This window comes from Chelonus insularis, unplaced genomic scaffold, assembly GCF_013357705.1.
Source record: "Chelonus insularis isolate UGA/USDA-ARS -01 unplaced genomic scaffold, ASM1335770v1 contig_399_pilon, whole genome shotgun sequence".
Taxonomy (NCBI): Eukaryota; Metazoa; Arthropoda; class Insecta; order Hymenoptera; family Braconidae; genus Chelonus; species Chelonus insularis.
Window position 1 is genome coordinate 679,542 of NW_023276554.1, and position 15,510 is coordinate 695,051.

Sequence of the window (15,510 nt, forward strand, 5' to 3'; positions counted from 1 at the left end):
TACCTTAACATTGCAAAATTCGCTGAATAAAATTCCACCAATAAGTAATAAAAATATTTGCATTTTCATCTACTTCTATATTGTGAAGAATATATTCAATTTTATTCTACTTGGATGATTTGAAGAAAATGGTAAGAGTTGTCGGTAGTTCTATTATATATTAATTTTAAAAAACACAGTGTGCAGCAATTTTTATGAGTGTGCAAAATAATTTTAACTTATCAGTGAATAATCTAGAATAACCAATTTGCCGATCACGAAAAGAACAGGAAATCCTAATGAATTAATTCATCGTTGATCATAATTTGACTTTAGACATTTAATATTTTCCTCTACATGCAATATTTACAATGGAATTTTTTACTTTTGATTTTTTTCATCTTATCCAGGCTATATCTAGTAGTTGTCACAGAACATCCTGTAATGAATTAGCTCCCACGGTTTTATATATAAAAAAAAAATTATTTGTTTAATGGAAAAAATCAATTTAATACTGGAATTTTTTTCATCAGTTTTAAATGCAGATTTTTTTCGCTGATAAATTTTATATTCATTCTCTTTGTTTATAGAAAATAATTATTGTTATCTAACATTCCTTTTTTTAAGAGAAAAATCTATCAAAGAATAGATTTAAAATTTTTTAAGGACATAAATTGTTTTTTGTTTAAAATTATTTTAAATAGAATTTTTTATTAAATACATCATTTGTCTTCAAATAGTTTATTTACAACTTATTTAATAAAAAAAAATTTACCATTTATTATAAGCAATTTCATGTTATTATTTTTTAAAAATTAATTGTTAAATAAATACTGTATAATTAATAGTATTGATGTAATCTATTATTACTGATTAATTAATAATTAAATTTCGTCAATAGTTTCATCACGATACCACTTGTCGAAATATATTAACTGAATTCTTATCAATACATAATATAATTTATTTCAGGAAAACATATAAAGAGCATCATTGAATTAAATTTTAATATATTCGAAGGTACAAGTGCATCACCATAAGTTCTTCATCGTTTTCGTCAACAATTTCGAATATCGCAAGGTAATTATTTGAGGGAAATTCATCTGGCAGAGTGTCTGTATCCAATTGAAAACCTTCACTTCCATAGACTCCCTGAAAAACATGAATGAAAATGAAAGAGTTCTTATCAATAACTTACTCACGAACAATTTGTACCGGTATAGGGGGACAATTTTCTTTCTTAAATCCAAGCATTCTAAGAAGTCGACCCATTATAATTGGTTCATCAAACATTTCGCAAAAGTCCATCTCGTAATCTATACCTGTAGAAATAACAAACTCTCCCATTGATGCTCCTTTCAAAATTAAATGCCCCTAAATTTTAATTTTTCATCTTAAAAAGTTCCTCATCTTTAATAGATTAGTTTAAAATTATTTCCTATCAAACATTTACCTTACATCCTTGTGGCAATTCTTTTATAATCGTAAAATTACAAATAACTTGTGGGTCTTCATCATCAGACATGTATCCTTCAAAATCAGTAATATATTCCGGATTTTGAACAGGTGCATCTATATCTAGGAGTACAATATTTAGTTCTGCCTAAAAAAAATTTTAAAAAATAACCAGAGAAGCTCAGATTGAAATTGGAGTAGATCAAGAAACTTAATATTAAGTTAAAAATTAATGCTGACCGTGTACTAACGACTAAATGAGAATAAATAATTATATTCATAAGACAAAGAAAAATAGTTGATATCATGGAAAAAACAAAATGAATTCAAGTAAGATAAAAATATAAACACCGATTTTTCTTCATTAATGAGGGAATTCTCATTTATTCTAGCTTATCTTAGTTTTTTTAATTAATTTAAATTATATAAATTGCACTTCCTCATACTAATAGAATAAAATAAATATTTATTTAATATGTGATTCTGTCATATCAGAAGCTCAAGCATATTAATTATGATGAAACATTTGTTTTCCTAAACTCTTAATTATGATTTTTAATTACAATTTTTTATAGTAATGACAGAATTTTAATGCAAAATATATTCATTTTTTATATTGTATTTAATATTGATGTTTTTCATTTATCATTGATCTATCAAACAAATTAAAAAATATGTGTATTCACTTTCTGCTGTAATAGGATATTTGAAATGCTAGTTATTCAGTACATACAATAGAGTAGACAATTGTGGAATAAATACCTGAACACAACATAAATGAACAAGCCAAAGTCCAACAACAATGAATATCAAATTGCGCATATTATAAAAATTTGTTACTGAATTCTTTAAAACAGCAATAACTTATTACTATTTAACTTGGAATACTTCAAATGAGTTGAAAAATTTTTTGGATAAATTTTATATACTAACTCGTGGGATAAAAAAACAATAGGATGTTGTATCAGTTATCAATATATCTAATAATAATAACTAGTTGTAAACTCTGTTGTAAATAATCATTATGATAATGTGCAGCTACGACAAATAATTTAACCGGAAATATATTTCCAGTTTGTTTTACTTCTCACGATTTTGGTTACAATGCTTACATATGGTTTTCTCAGACCTGACATTACTTCCGAGTGATTTTTTTTTTATATTAAAATAATAATAAATTAAAAGAAAATAATAAAAATGTAAATAAATAAATTAGAAAATAGTGAAGTATTAAATTTCATTTTTTTTGCAATATATTACTTTAGGAATAAATTCAATATATTCCGCACATTTAGCTGTACATTTATTCACCCAGCAAGGTGATTCTTCCATAATACGATAAAGCTCAGAATTACGACACTCTTCTTGATTCATAAGACCAGAAATTTTCATAAACTCTGTTTGTGTTCTCTGTAGCGTTCTCCGAAGCTTCATCATTTTTGTTCCTGTGTCTGTCTGTTTCTCAGAAATTTGTCTTTGTAGAGCAGCTATCCTTTTATTAAGCATATTGTAGTTTCGTTGAAGATAATCATCATCTCTTTTAGGAATTGAAAATTCATAAGATTCTTGAAGTGTGTCAGGACCATCGTCTTCAGTAACAAAGCTAGATGTTATACCACAAATTTGATCATGAAGATCAGCCAACTCGGTAAACGTTAATGACTATAAAAATAATTTTTATCAAAACGATGACTAAAAACAAAGCAAATAAATACGAAAAATAAAAGAGATGTCTTACTTCCAACCAACTCTTGGGGTCAAAAACACCTTCTATATTCTCTCCAGGCAACTTTGTCGTGTCGAGAACATTGGCGGCACCCAGGTCCTACAGAGAAATTCAACAACTCATTTCATTACAGCCACAAGTTTTCTAGGAAGTGAGATAAACACCCGCTAAATTACCTCGACTAACTTTCTTAGTTTCTGATTCTCTTCCCAACAACTTTTCCACACCTTTCCAAGATCCACCAACTCTTTTTCAGCGCTTGTAACATTAGTAGAAAGATTTTTAGATTGTTGGAAAATATTTCTCAGCAAGGGATCCTGTGAATTAAATACAGTTTCTTCATCTGACCTCAACGGCTCCGGAAACCTGTGCCAAACTGTATTCTTCAGATGACCCATATTCTCACGAATACGATAAATACCTGTTAAATAAATTTAATTTTTTAAAGCTCTTATAAATAATTCAATAGGGAAAAATATTATACAAGTCTTGGCACTAATATATCTTATAATTATTCAATGATAAGAAATTCAATTGCTGGTCATTGATAGAATTATAGATAGATTCAATTATGCTTGTAAATTTTATCAAGTGAATTCTTACCTTCCGTCTGTCTTTCCATTTGTAAGCCAAGAAAATCAATGGCTTTTATTAAGTCATTAGATGGTCGATCAATAAGGACTACATCTTCAACACTATTAATACGACTTTTTAATAATTTATTTTCTTCTTCTAATATGTCCGAATTTTCTCTCCACTTATTTAATTCATTTAATAATTTATTCATTTCCGAAGTATCATCTTCACTACTTTTTAAAATTTTATTCTCAAACTTTGCCGTATTCAATTCGTTTTTAAGTCGTTTAATTTCATCTTTGCACTTCTTTAGATCTTCAGATTGTAATTTTGGTGATAAATTTACATCTTTTTGTAAGTTTTCTCGTAATAAATTAATACCTTGAATATCAGTATTTTTTATATCTAAGTTTTTCTCTAGCTCTTTCTTGATATCAATTAATTTTTTATTCTCTTTTTCTAAATCTCGAACTCTCATTCTTAATGATTCCATTTCGGTAAGAATCTCATTTAACTTTGATGTTTCATCAATACCCGACTTCAGAATATTATTTTCAGTTTTATAATTTATAAGAACATTTTTCAAGTCATTCAAACTATTTTCCAGCACATTATTTTTCGTCTGTAGTCGTTCTATTTCCATTTTCAGTATTTCTGAATCTTTAGACTGCAGCAGTTCTTTGGATTCGTCATTTTCATCTTTACTTGGTACAACAGGAGCTCTTTGAATGCCATCCTTTGTTTCACTTACACTCTTCATTATTCCTCCAAGTTCACTTTTCAACTTCTCATTTTCTTGTTCACATTTATCAAGATCACGCTTTGATTTTTCCCAATTAATCTTTAATTCATCATTTTCCCTTTTGACTCGTTGTAATTCTTGCCGTAGATTACTTAAATCCTCTGACACTTTTGCAATTTTAATTTCATCGCCCATATCTACTTTCATATCAATTGAATTGTTCTTTAACTCATCTAATTCTCTTCTTAATCTGTTATTTTCCATCTCCAATTTTTCTGTCTCAACCATCCACTTATCCATACCTTTTGAAACATCATTCATTCTTTTCTCTTTTTCATCCAAATCATGAGAGAGTTTGTCCCGATCAAGCTTCATCTTTTCAGCATCAACCTTTAAGCTATCACGTTCTAATGACACACTTTTCAATCTTTCCTTCATCTGTTCTACTTCAGATGATTTTTTTCCAATGTTTTTCTCCAACTGACCTTTTTGATTATTCAACTGATTTACTTCATTATCCAAACGAGTTATCTCATTATTTAAATTCTTTACTTGAGCATCAAGATTTTTATTTTTATTTTGTATTTCATTTGACTCAAGTTTTAGTTTATCAACTTCGCTTTTTGCTTCTCCGAGTTCTGTCTTGAGTTTATCATTTTCAATATCACGTATTTCAATACTTTGCCTCAAATTTGCCAGTGTTCCCTTTAAAGCATCTAGTTCCTCTTGTATTGCATCTTTCATTGCAGCATTCTCTTTAGCTACATTTAAATTTTGTCTTAAATTTTCTATTTCTTTCTTTAATTTATTACGCGCTGTTTCTGAATCCATTAAACGTTTTTCTAATTCTTCTTTAACCTTCTCCAACGCTTTTTTCTTTTCACTCTCAATCTTCAAATCTTTCAACTCCATTTCCAAGGTTTTTATTTGTGAATTCAACTCCTCTTTTTCCGTCTTCAAAACGTATAGTTCTGGTTTTACAGCATCCAGCTCATCACTGACCCTTTTACCACCTTCCTTTAATGTCTCCATTTGTTTTTTCATGGTATCAGATTTACTGAGAAGTTCATCTCGATGCTGACGACATTTATTCAATTCATCTTTAAGAGCATTAAACTCAACTAGATCAGCTTTCGCTGCCGTCAATTGATTTTCTTTACTTACAAGATTTTTTTGCAATGTCTCAATTTTGATTCTCAAGCGATTCAATTCGTCTACTAAACTCGCTTTCTCTATCCTCAAATCTGCTAAGCTCGATTCTAAAGTATTTACTTGCGTTTTTTCTTTGGAAAGACTTATTCTTGATGTTTGTAAGTCTTCTTTTAAAGCATCAATCTTAGCTTTACTATCACTACATTCTCCTTCAAGCTTCTCTAATTTGTGCTTCAATTGTTCATTCAAAATATGACATGCATTAAGATCAGTCTTAGCTCCTTCTAAATCTGACAAGAGATTTGTATTTGTCTTGTTTAATTCTTCGACATTTTTCTGAGCATCTGTACTCTCAATTTTTAAATTATCATTTTCTTTTTTTAATGTCATCACTTCATTCATCAGCTTCTGAAGATTATCTTCAAAACCTAAAGACTTATTTAAGGATTCATTATAATCATTTTGAAGTTTTTCTCGAGCACTTTTTAGAGCCGAAATTTCTTCCTTTAAATCATTAGAATTTTTTCTGAGAATCGACTGTTGCTTCTTTGAATCTTCTATCTCTTCTTGTAATTTTTCATTCTGGTCACGACATTTAGTTAACTCTTTTTTTAACAATTTTAACTCTTCATGCAATTCGTTAATTTCCATTAAAGCATCATCTTTAACACGAGTTACATCAGTCAATGTTTTCTCTACATCATTTAATTTATTTTCAATATTTTGATATTTTAACAATTCATTTTCTAATTTATCAACTTTATTCACTTCAGTTTTTAATTCTGAACTTAATTTATTTATTTCCTGATTCCTTTGAGAAATTTCTGATCTGCAACTTTCTAATTCTCCTTCTAAATCACCAATTTTTTGTCTTAAACTTGTATTGTCTGAATTTAATACAATATATTGTTGCTCATAATCTTCTTTCTTTGTCCTCAAATCATTATTTTCAGCTTCAATGTTAAACAAATGATCTTCTTTACTTATTAATTGTTGCTTCAAATCATCTCGTTCTTTGTTTAGCCTATCATTATCTAATTTCATATTGTCTAATTCGGAAATTAAATCCTTTAGATCTTTCTTTAGTGTTAACAATTCGTTTTGGACTGCTTCTTTTGCTTCTTTTTCAGAAGATAATTGATTTCTCGTATTTTCTTCTTCTTTTTTAACTAAATCCAGATCGTTCTCCAACTGCTTTTTCAAGTTTTCCCAGTCGGAATATTTACTTTCCATTAATTTTACTTGATCTTTAGCGTCACTAATATCTTGCGTCAATCCCTTCACTTTTTTTATTTCTTCATCTAATTTACTACTGAGCTCTTTTATTCTATCATAGGAATCTTGCAAATCTGCTTGTAATTCGTTAATTTTTGAGTTCAATTCATTTTTTTCCTTCTTTAAATTTACACATTCGAATGATATACTTTCTGATGATTCCTTGGTTTCATCATAATCTTTTTGTACATCGTGGAGCATTTTTTGCAATGAATCCTTTTCGATGTGAGCTCGTTTTAATTTTTCTTTCAATTCTTCATTAACTAATTTCATCTTATCAATATCATCTTTAATACTTTTTAATTCTTTTTCTCGTTGTATTAAGGACTCTTCTAAATTTTTATTATTCAACATTGATTCTTCAAGCTTCTCCTTCAATATTTCTTCATTTGTTGTAGTACTTTCCAAGGATTTACTCATTTGTTCAAGCTCATTCTGTAGAGATTCTCCATGTTCCTTTAATTTTTGTAATTGTCCTTCAAGTGTCATTGAATATTCTTTTAAATTATCACTTGTACTCTTTTCTTTTTTCTCTTTCTCCAATAATTCATTCTTCTCGTCTGAATATTTATTCCTTTCAGTTTCAAGCATAGAACTTTCCCTTTTCTTTCTTACTAATTCTTCTTCTAAGTTTTTATACTTGGTTTCCAAAATTTTCAAAGCTTCTAAATTATTCTTATTTTCTGTTTCGTTATCTCGATAAGTTTTTTCCAGTTCCTTCAATTCTTCATCTAAATTTTTATATTTCCTTTTCCACTCATCATTTTCTCCTTGTAATTTTTTATTTTCTGTAATCAATTGATTTAAATTGTCATCAATGTTTGCACGTTCTAGACCCAATAATTTTTCTGATTCTTCAGATAATTCTGACTGCCTTCTTAACTTTCTAATTAAGGCTTCCGAAGCATTCAATTTTATATCCATGTCTTCACTCAATTTGTTGTATTTCTCTTTCCATTCATCTACTTCCTTATTCAAACTCTCGTTTGTTTTTTTAAGTTGATCAAATCGATATTCCATTTCATCATTATCATCAGCTAATATATGTTCTATCTCACCATACATATCAGATCTTTCTTCTGAAATGTCACTTAAATTTTCTGGAAAATTAATTATATTTTCTATGTTTTTTTTCTCCTGTATCAGATTTCGAAGACTATCATTCAAATTTGAATTTTCACTTCTCAGTTGATGAACTTCTCTTTGACAATTTTCTAGATCTAATCTAAGTTGTTTAATTTCTTCATCACCAGATGTTACTTCTGGACTTTTGAAATTTTTTTTTACCCCAGTCAATTTTTGTAAATCTTCAAAATCATTCGTCAACTTTAATTTTTCGACTTTTAATTTATTCACTTCCTCTAGACACTTTTCAAACTTAAACTTGAAACTATCTTCTTCACCACTTACAGCTTCAAGTAAATTTAATTTCCCTTCCACATTTCCATTGTTTTCTCTTAAATTCTTAAGATCATTTTTCAACTGTAAATTCTCTGCATTCAACTCAAATATTTTTTTTTGGAACTTTTCTAACTGCTGTTTTAGTTTAATATTCTCTTGTTCAGTATCTTGCTGATGAAATTGTTGTGATGTTGAATCTTTCTCACTCAATTGAACGGTCTTTTGTGGAGTACCTATCAATTCTGTCTGTCTAGAAAGACTAAATAATTCGTCTTCATAGGCTACATTCTGTTTTTTAAGTCTTTGAAGATCATCCTCAAGCTTTAAATTATCGCTCGGTAATTTGGCCAATTCTTCTCGACAGTTTGTTAGACTTGTTATATTCTCAATATTTTCTTTCTTCTTTTCATGTCTTGTTGCTTTCAAATTTTCTTGTAACTCCTCGGTTATTAGTTCAGGTTTTAGTAGTTTTTTTCCTTCTACAACCAATTCTTGAGTGAATTCTTTGCTACTCTTTGTAGCAATCAAGGAATGATGTACAGCTTCTTTTTCTATCCCAGAATTATCGTCAGTCTTTGAAAGTATAGTTCCTGTTTCAATTGGCCTCTGTGCAATTGTCACCGGATGATTTTGATCCGCAACTGCTTTTTCATTTTTTTTCAGTTCTCTTATCTGTGCTCTCAAACGATTCACACCCGCATATGATGATTTGTTTTCAACCTCAGTGAACTCAGTTCTCTGATCGTCTCCGATATCCCTTAATTTTCAAATAAATCAAAGTACATATTAAGTTTAAAAGACTAATTTATTATTTTTTTTTACGCGATATTTTCTTACTTTTCAATACGCTCATACGTATCACATTTCTCTAATTTATCTTCCAGATCTTTGATCTGTTTGTTAATTTTTCCTTCGTTTTGTTCTAATCGATTACTATTTTTTCGACAACCATAATTTATGACTCGATCAGTAAGCAATACATCGTTTAAATTTATTCCTATGTAGAAAAATGTCACAATAATTATTTAAATACAGAATTTAATTCAATAATGAAAAAAATATTACCTAGTTTTTTTAATACAGATTTTAATCTCTCATTCTCAATTTTTAATCGATGTCGTTCTATACGTAATTTTTTTATATACACCCTTATTTCTTGATACTTGGCAATTATAAATAATCTACGATGATAATAGATTTCATTACCATTTGTGTCATCACATTCACATGATGAAGTTTTTGAAAGTTTCAAAGGTATTATTGCAGAATTAAAACAGATTTCCGGAAATTCATCAATACATTTACAAAAACATTTTATCATACTTTCCTCCATAATTTGTAATATGTTACATGTTAATTTAATAAAAATAACGAGTAATTTAAGTCATGCTGTTTTTAAGATAAAACTAGAAAATTTCCTTTATTTTTAGGTTACATAATACCTCATGAAATTTCTTCAATTGTCATCACTAATCATTCAAGACAGTTTAACCTTATAATTTGTTGATAAAATAACAATGTGGCAGTGAAAGAGACATCTTAAAAAATTATTAAATTTCAGAATAAGTAATTAAAAATTAGTTTCGTAACAATTTTTTGTTAACGATTATGCAAAGATTAACAAGTGAAAATTTATTATGGAGCTGGAAGAGTCCGATCTCGACTTGGATAAGGGGAATCTTGTTGAAGCAGCAATGGTCTCTTTGAAGAGATTAAATAGCACAATAAATGCGATGAAAAAATGGACTCATGAACGTGCTACTTTACAGAGTGATATTTACAAACTGCAAGTGGCTCTTCACAGCGTAGGAAAAGATGCATCGAGTATTTTATTATCCCAAGATCCATTTGTAAAATATCAGACTGAAGAAATTCGTCGTTTGGAGTCAATAAATGAAAAAATGAAAACTCAAATCCAAAATTTAAATGATGCACTTTTACATACGAAACAAACATTTTCATTGACTGTTCATGAAAAAGTTCAAAATCAAATGGTAGAAATCAATGCTCGTATTGAACAAGAGAGACAACAATTGATTAGAGAAATCAATAATTTAAGAATGAAAATTGAAAATAACGATTCGAGTACTAAATTGCAACAGTTTAAAATCGAACTCAGTGCTTTTATTAAAGTCGATACAGTTTTAGACAAATTATTCAGTAATTTATTGGCAAAAGTAATTGATATTATTAATAGTTTATCAAATAAATTAATAGAAACTAATCAAATAATCCGTAAAAATGATAATAATATTGACTTGGAAATTCTTGGTAATCGTTCAGATGAACCAGTTGATGATAATGATGATAATGACAGTGAAAAATTAGAATACATGAGTTGTACTGAAGAACAAGAGCTTCGTGATATTAATTTTGAAGGTGGAGGGCATGAAAAATTACATGAAAATTATTATTTACGAGAAATGAAAGGACAAATTCAAAAACTTGAAAATGATAAACGAATATTATTAAAAAAAAATTTACTAAAAGAAAGAGCATTGAAACGTAGTGTTTCAACCGCAAAAACAAAGTTAACAATAGCTTTAATGAAAAATAAAAAACTTGATGAAAAAATAAAAACATTAGCATGTGAGTTCAACACAAAATTAAATTCTACACAAACAGATTTCGCAACTCAAACTGAAGAAGAAGTACAAAGGCTTCAATCATTGCTGGAAGTTACCAAAGAACAATTGAAAACAACAAATGATAAATTAGTTCGTTTGGAAAAAAAGTGGAATAATAATAATAATCAAGAACAACTTGAAACAGAATTATTAATGCTTAAAAACTGTAATAACGATATAACAAGTCAATTAATTATTGAACAAACAACAGCTAAAGAAGCTTTAAAACAATTTGAACGTTCTACTAAAGAAATTGAGCGACTCGAAGCGGAATTAGAGGACATTAAACTAGATCGAGCTACTTTACAAAGAGAAATAGCCAAGTTAAAATTAGAAAATAGTGAATTAAAAAATTCCAGAATGACTTACAAGAAGAAGAGTGTGGTACTAGGTGAAGAAGGTGTTAAAGAACGAGAATCACTGCAGATGAGAATTAAAAGTATGAAGCTTAGAACCAATAAACTGGAAGGTGATTTGAAAAAAATGAACGTTAAGAATCGCCAAAGTGAAGAAATTATTAATGAGTTGAAAGAGAAAAATAACAACTTTCAAATGCAGATTGAATTTTTACTTAAAAATTCAGATCAAACTGCAGAAAGTTTACAACAACAAATTGAGAAAAATACAAAGCTTGAAGAAGATGTAAAGCAATTAAAAAAGACGATTGATGAATTAGTAAATGATCGTGATAATTTGTGTATTAAACTTAAAAATGCTGATGAAAACTTGGAAAGACAGCAAGAAGAATATTTATATTTACAAGAATTGTCAGCAGAAATGAATACGAATAACGATAAGTTGAAGGAAACGATTACAAAAAATTCAATCGAAATAGACGACTTAACGAGCAGAATAAGTGTCGCTGATAATGAAATACGAGATTTAAAATCACAAATTGAGACGATGACTCGAAAAATATCAGCTTTACAATTGGAAAATGAACAAATGAAGGACACAATTAACATTTCAAAGGCTGAAAATGAAAAATTAACGGCTGAACTTTTAACAAGCAATATTGAGAAAAATACTTTAAAAAGTCAGTTAAATAAGGTCGAGAATGAAAAAAGTATTAATAAAAATTCACAATCATCCGGTCTGAAGGATAAGAAAAAAATTTCTAAAGATGAAAATAATCAATTGATGGAAAATTCAAAAAAAAAAGTTAATGAAGAAGTGGAAAAGAAGAAAAATAATAAATTAGTAAGTAATTATGAGAAGACATTGAAAAGAAATTTACACGAAACAGAGAAAGAATTATTTGCGGTAAAAAGTGAATTGGTTAGAATAAAACATGATATTGAATCTCTTAAAAGTGATGTAGAACATGGCAAGTACGGTATGTACAATTTAGAGAAGGAAAATATTGCCCTGAAAGAAGAACTTGCAAAATTAAGATCAGAAAAACAGCAACTGATACATGAAATTCAAAAAACTCAGACAGGTAATAAAATAACTACATAAATGAATTCACGATTCAATGAGTAAATATCACCATGTCATGCTCTTGAATTATATAATTGTTAATTTTTTTCTTTGTTTTCCCTCCAGGAAAAAACTATAAAGCCAAAGAACCGGAACTAAACGTCGCCAAGTCAAAGTTATGATATATTAGTTTCATGAATAGAAGCAAAATCATGATGACACCTCCATTTATTATAACATCATAGCCTAAACAAAAAATTGAAATTTTATACCTTTAACATAGTCGTCTGCTTATCGATTAATCATACAGTCTCATCTATATTTGAAAGAAAAAACCGGTGGTTGTATAGAATTTATATTAATTTTTAGGGGGTATTTATTTTTATACATACATATAATATATATTTATAATTGTAAAAAATACAAGAAAGATATTTTTCATTTTTACAATTTTAATTTTTTAATGAGTACATCAAATTTGTGCTATTAGTCGCTTGTTGACTATTATTGCATGATTTTACGCTACTTTTTGCTGGTGACTTCGTTGAAATGGGTGCCAAGTTCACATCCACGTTTAATTTTTGCAAAGTTCAAAACTTTTCAACTTCATATTTAATTTTACATTCACGCGAGGTTATTACTCGTGATGAAAATTAATTTATGACAGTCCAAAATATGCATCACAAGAAAAGTTTAAATATTAATCTCATTAAAATTGCATTGAACCTAAAAGCCTTTAAACGATTTATTATTATTTTTTATTGTCTTTTAATGTGTATTCTTATAAAAAATAATCGAAAAAAGATAAATCCATTTCTTAATATGTCACTGTGTTGAATATATAAATTCAATAGAAATTATATAACACAAACAAATATCAATGAACAACATTTGGCATGATGTTATTATCTGAATAGAATTGAATACTACATATCACATGTTTTATATTTAAAAGTTCCATTAAATAGCAAACCGCACTTTATCAAAATCGATTCTGCCATTTTCAGCTGATGCTCATACAAACAAGTAATCAAATAAATAAAAATTTAGAGAATATATATATTTTTATATAGATATTGAACACAATATCTATAAAGTTTCATTCACTTTAAATAATAATCATAAACTAACAGAAAATATTAAAAAGATTGCACCGCAAATTTTGTGAATACTAGAGACGAAAATTTATCAATTTATTTGTTACAAAAATAATAAAGTTGAATTGATTTTGAGAAATAAATTCTTTAAATATTCTAGATAATTTTGAAATATAAGATTTTTTCATATTTTTGATGAATAAATGAATTTATTGATATTAACGTTGAATAAAATATTTAAAAAACCAATAAAAAATAGTTTTCAGTAGTAAAATCTAATTTTGTGCCGACATTCTCAAAATGATGAATATTGAAAACACAGAGAATTTTTTTCTACTTTTTATTAATCTTTATAAAATTAAATCAAAATAAATCCTGTGACTAACTCATTCCAATAAAAATGAGATAAAATAAAATTAATATTAGTTAAAATCTAAAATTTGTATATGTAAAAATGGGTAAAGCTAAAGAGAAAACAGAATCATTGGGTGTTATTCTCTTTGTAGTAGGCATGTCCATTTCTGTTTACCCTTCTAAACCAGCAAGTAGTAGATCCAATACCACAGAAGTACTTCCTCTCTGAATAAATACCTACCGAGTTTATATTTTGTGAGCATACACACATTGAACTGCTGAAACGCAATGTTATTTCAGTGAATGTCGAAAGACAGAATCGTTCATGAACCCAATACCTGTCTTAATAAAGTATCCTTTATATCAACATACCGTTGATCAAAAGCTTACTTGGTTTTTTTTATTTGAAATATAGAGAATTATTGCTTGTCTTTTAAGGTCTATTATTTGCCTGTCGTTCTTTATATTTGGTATTATATTCAGAAAACAATTGTTTGAAAAAAGATTAATATAAGTCCATTTCGAGCATCAGATTATTCTAGAAATTTCTAGAATTCTCTGAGATAGTGCAACTTTTCGAAAAAATTCTCCAATAAATTTTAGAGAGCTTTCATATCACGATTATTCAAGCTTGGCCGCTTTGGAAAAATATCTAACTCTCGTATGGTATAAAATTCGAAAAATGAAATGAAAAAAAATTAATATTTAAAATTTTACTAAAAATAAACTCAACTTCCATTAAAAATATTTGTCACTGATTTTATATTGGTAGAGAAAAATTTCCATACATGTTCTAATTAAAGTTGTACTATTTATTTTTGTTTATTAAATTTTGACAAAAATTTTGTTATGTATAAATAGAGTGCAGTTTTTAGTTTTCTGCATGGTATTTTATGTTACAAACTTATTCCATATTGATACACCTTACTCAATAAATAAAAATTATTCTAAATATTCAAAAGTTAAAAAAAAAAAAGCAAAGAAAAAATGATAGAAGACATGAATAAAAATGCAAAGAAATATAGATGAGTCCAATACATTTTCTGAGATTCGCATGAAAGAATTTCATAAACTTTCGTTTCGAGAAACACGACAGAGTTCTCCGGTGGACCAAAAATATTCTTGAGATTCACTTATTTCAAGTGCAACGTCACTAAAATACACTTCTTTCTACATGACTACGGTTTTTCAAATGGAAGCTAAAAGAGAGCACAGAGCATGGAAACTGTATTAACAGTCTGAAAACTCCACAAAAACTTTTCAATGGTACTACTTTAACTAATCTCCTAAAAATAAAGATAAACGCAGTAAAAATATTCAAATTTATTCTATAAAAAAAATAATTGTTTTTACTTAAAGACACAACTTTTAGAATAACTAACCCAATAAAGAATTACTAATCTCTTTTTAAAAATATTTTTAGCTTTCTGTGTATTTTCCCAATAAAATTACTTTTTATTTGCTCAATTAAATTTAAAAGAAATTTATGTCCATAAAAAAATTAATATGACTTATAATTCATATAAAAAATTATTATTTGAATTTATAATGATATTTCTTGTAAGAAAATTATTCTTGAGAGTAAATTTTTATAAAATATTGTCAAGCTCATATCATTCAATCCAACAAACTAGAAAGAAGATTTCCCATGACTTTTTAAGCTTTTGATCTGTACATATTCTTATCCTTTAAGAATATCTACTA

The 15,510-nt window shown here is 27.6% G+C and overlaps 2 protein-coding genes across 2 annotated transcripts; both read right to left on the bottom strand.

Annotated features, from left to right (window-relative positions):
• Nucleotides 1-885: 885 nt before the first annotated feature.
• LOC118068189 (uncharacterized) lies at nt 886-2,319 on the bottom strand. Its single transcript, XM_035085408.1, has 4 exons — nt 2,197-2,319; nt 1,433-1,582; nt 1,195-1,353; nt 886-1,131 (listed from the first exon to the last, which is right to left on the bottom strand). Exons 1-4 carry the CDS (start codon nt 2,254-2,256, stop codon nt 985-987), a joined length of 516 nt encoding a protein of 171 aa, XP_034941299.1. The 5' UTR covers nt 2,257-2,319; the 3' UTR covers nt 886-984.
• Nucleotides 2,320-2,664: 345 nt separating this feature from the next.
• On the bottom strand, nt 2,665-14,283 carry LOC118068133 (centromere-associated protein E-like; the record flags this gene model as incomplete). Its single annotated transcript, XM_035085333.1, has 7 exons — nt 2,665-3,096; nt 3,173-3,259; nt 3,337-3,581; nt 3,764-9,063; nt 9,144-9,303; nt 9,372-9,666; nt 14,197-14,283. Coding segments are annotated over 7 exons (6,606 nt in total), but the record flags the coding sequence as incomplete, so codon positions are not given.
• Between the last annotated feature and the right edge of the window lie 1,227 nt (nt 14,284-15,510).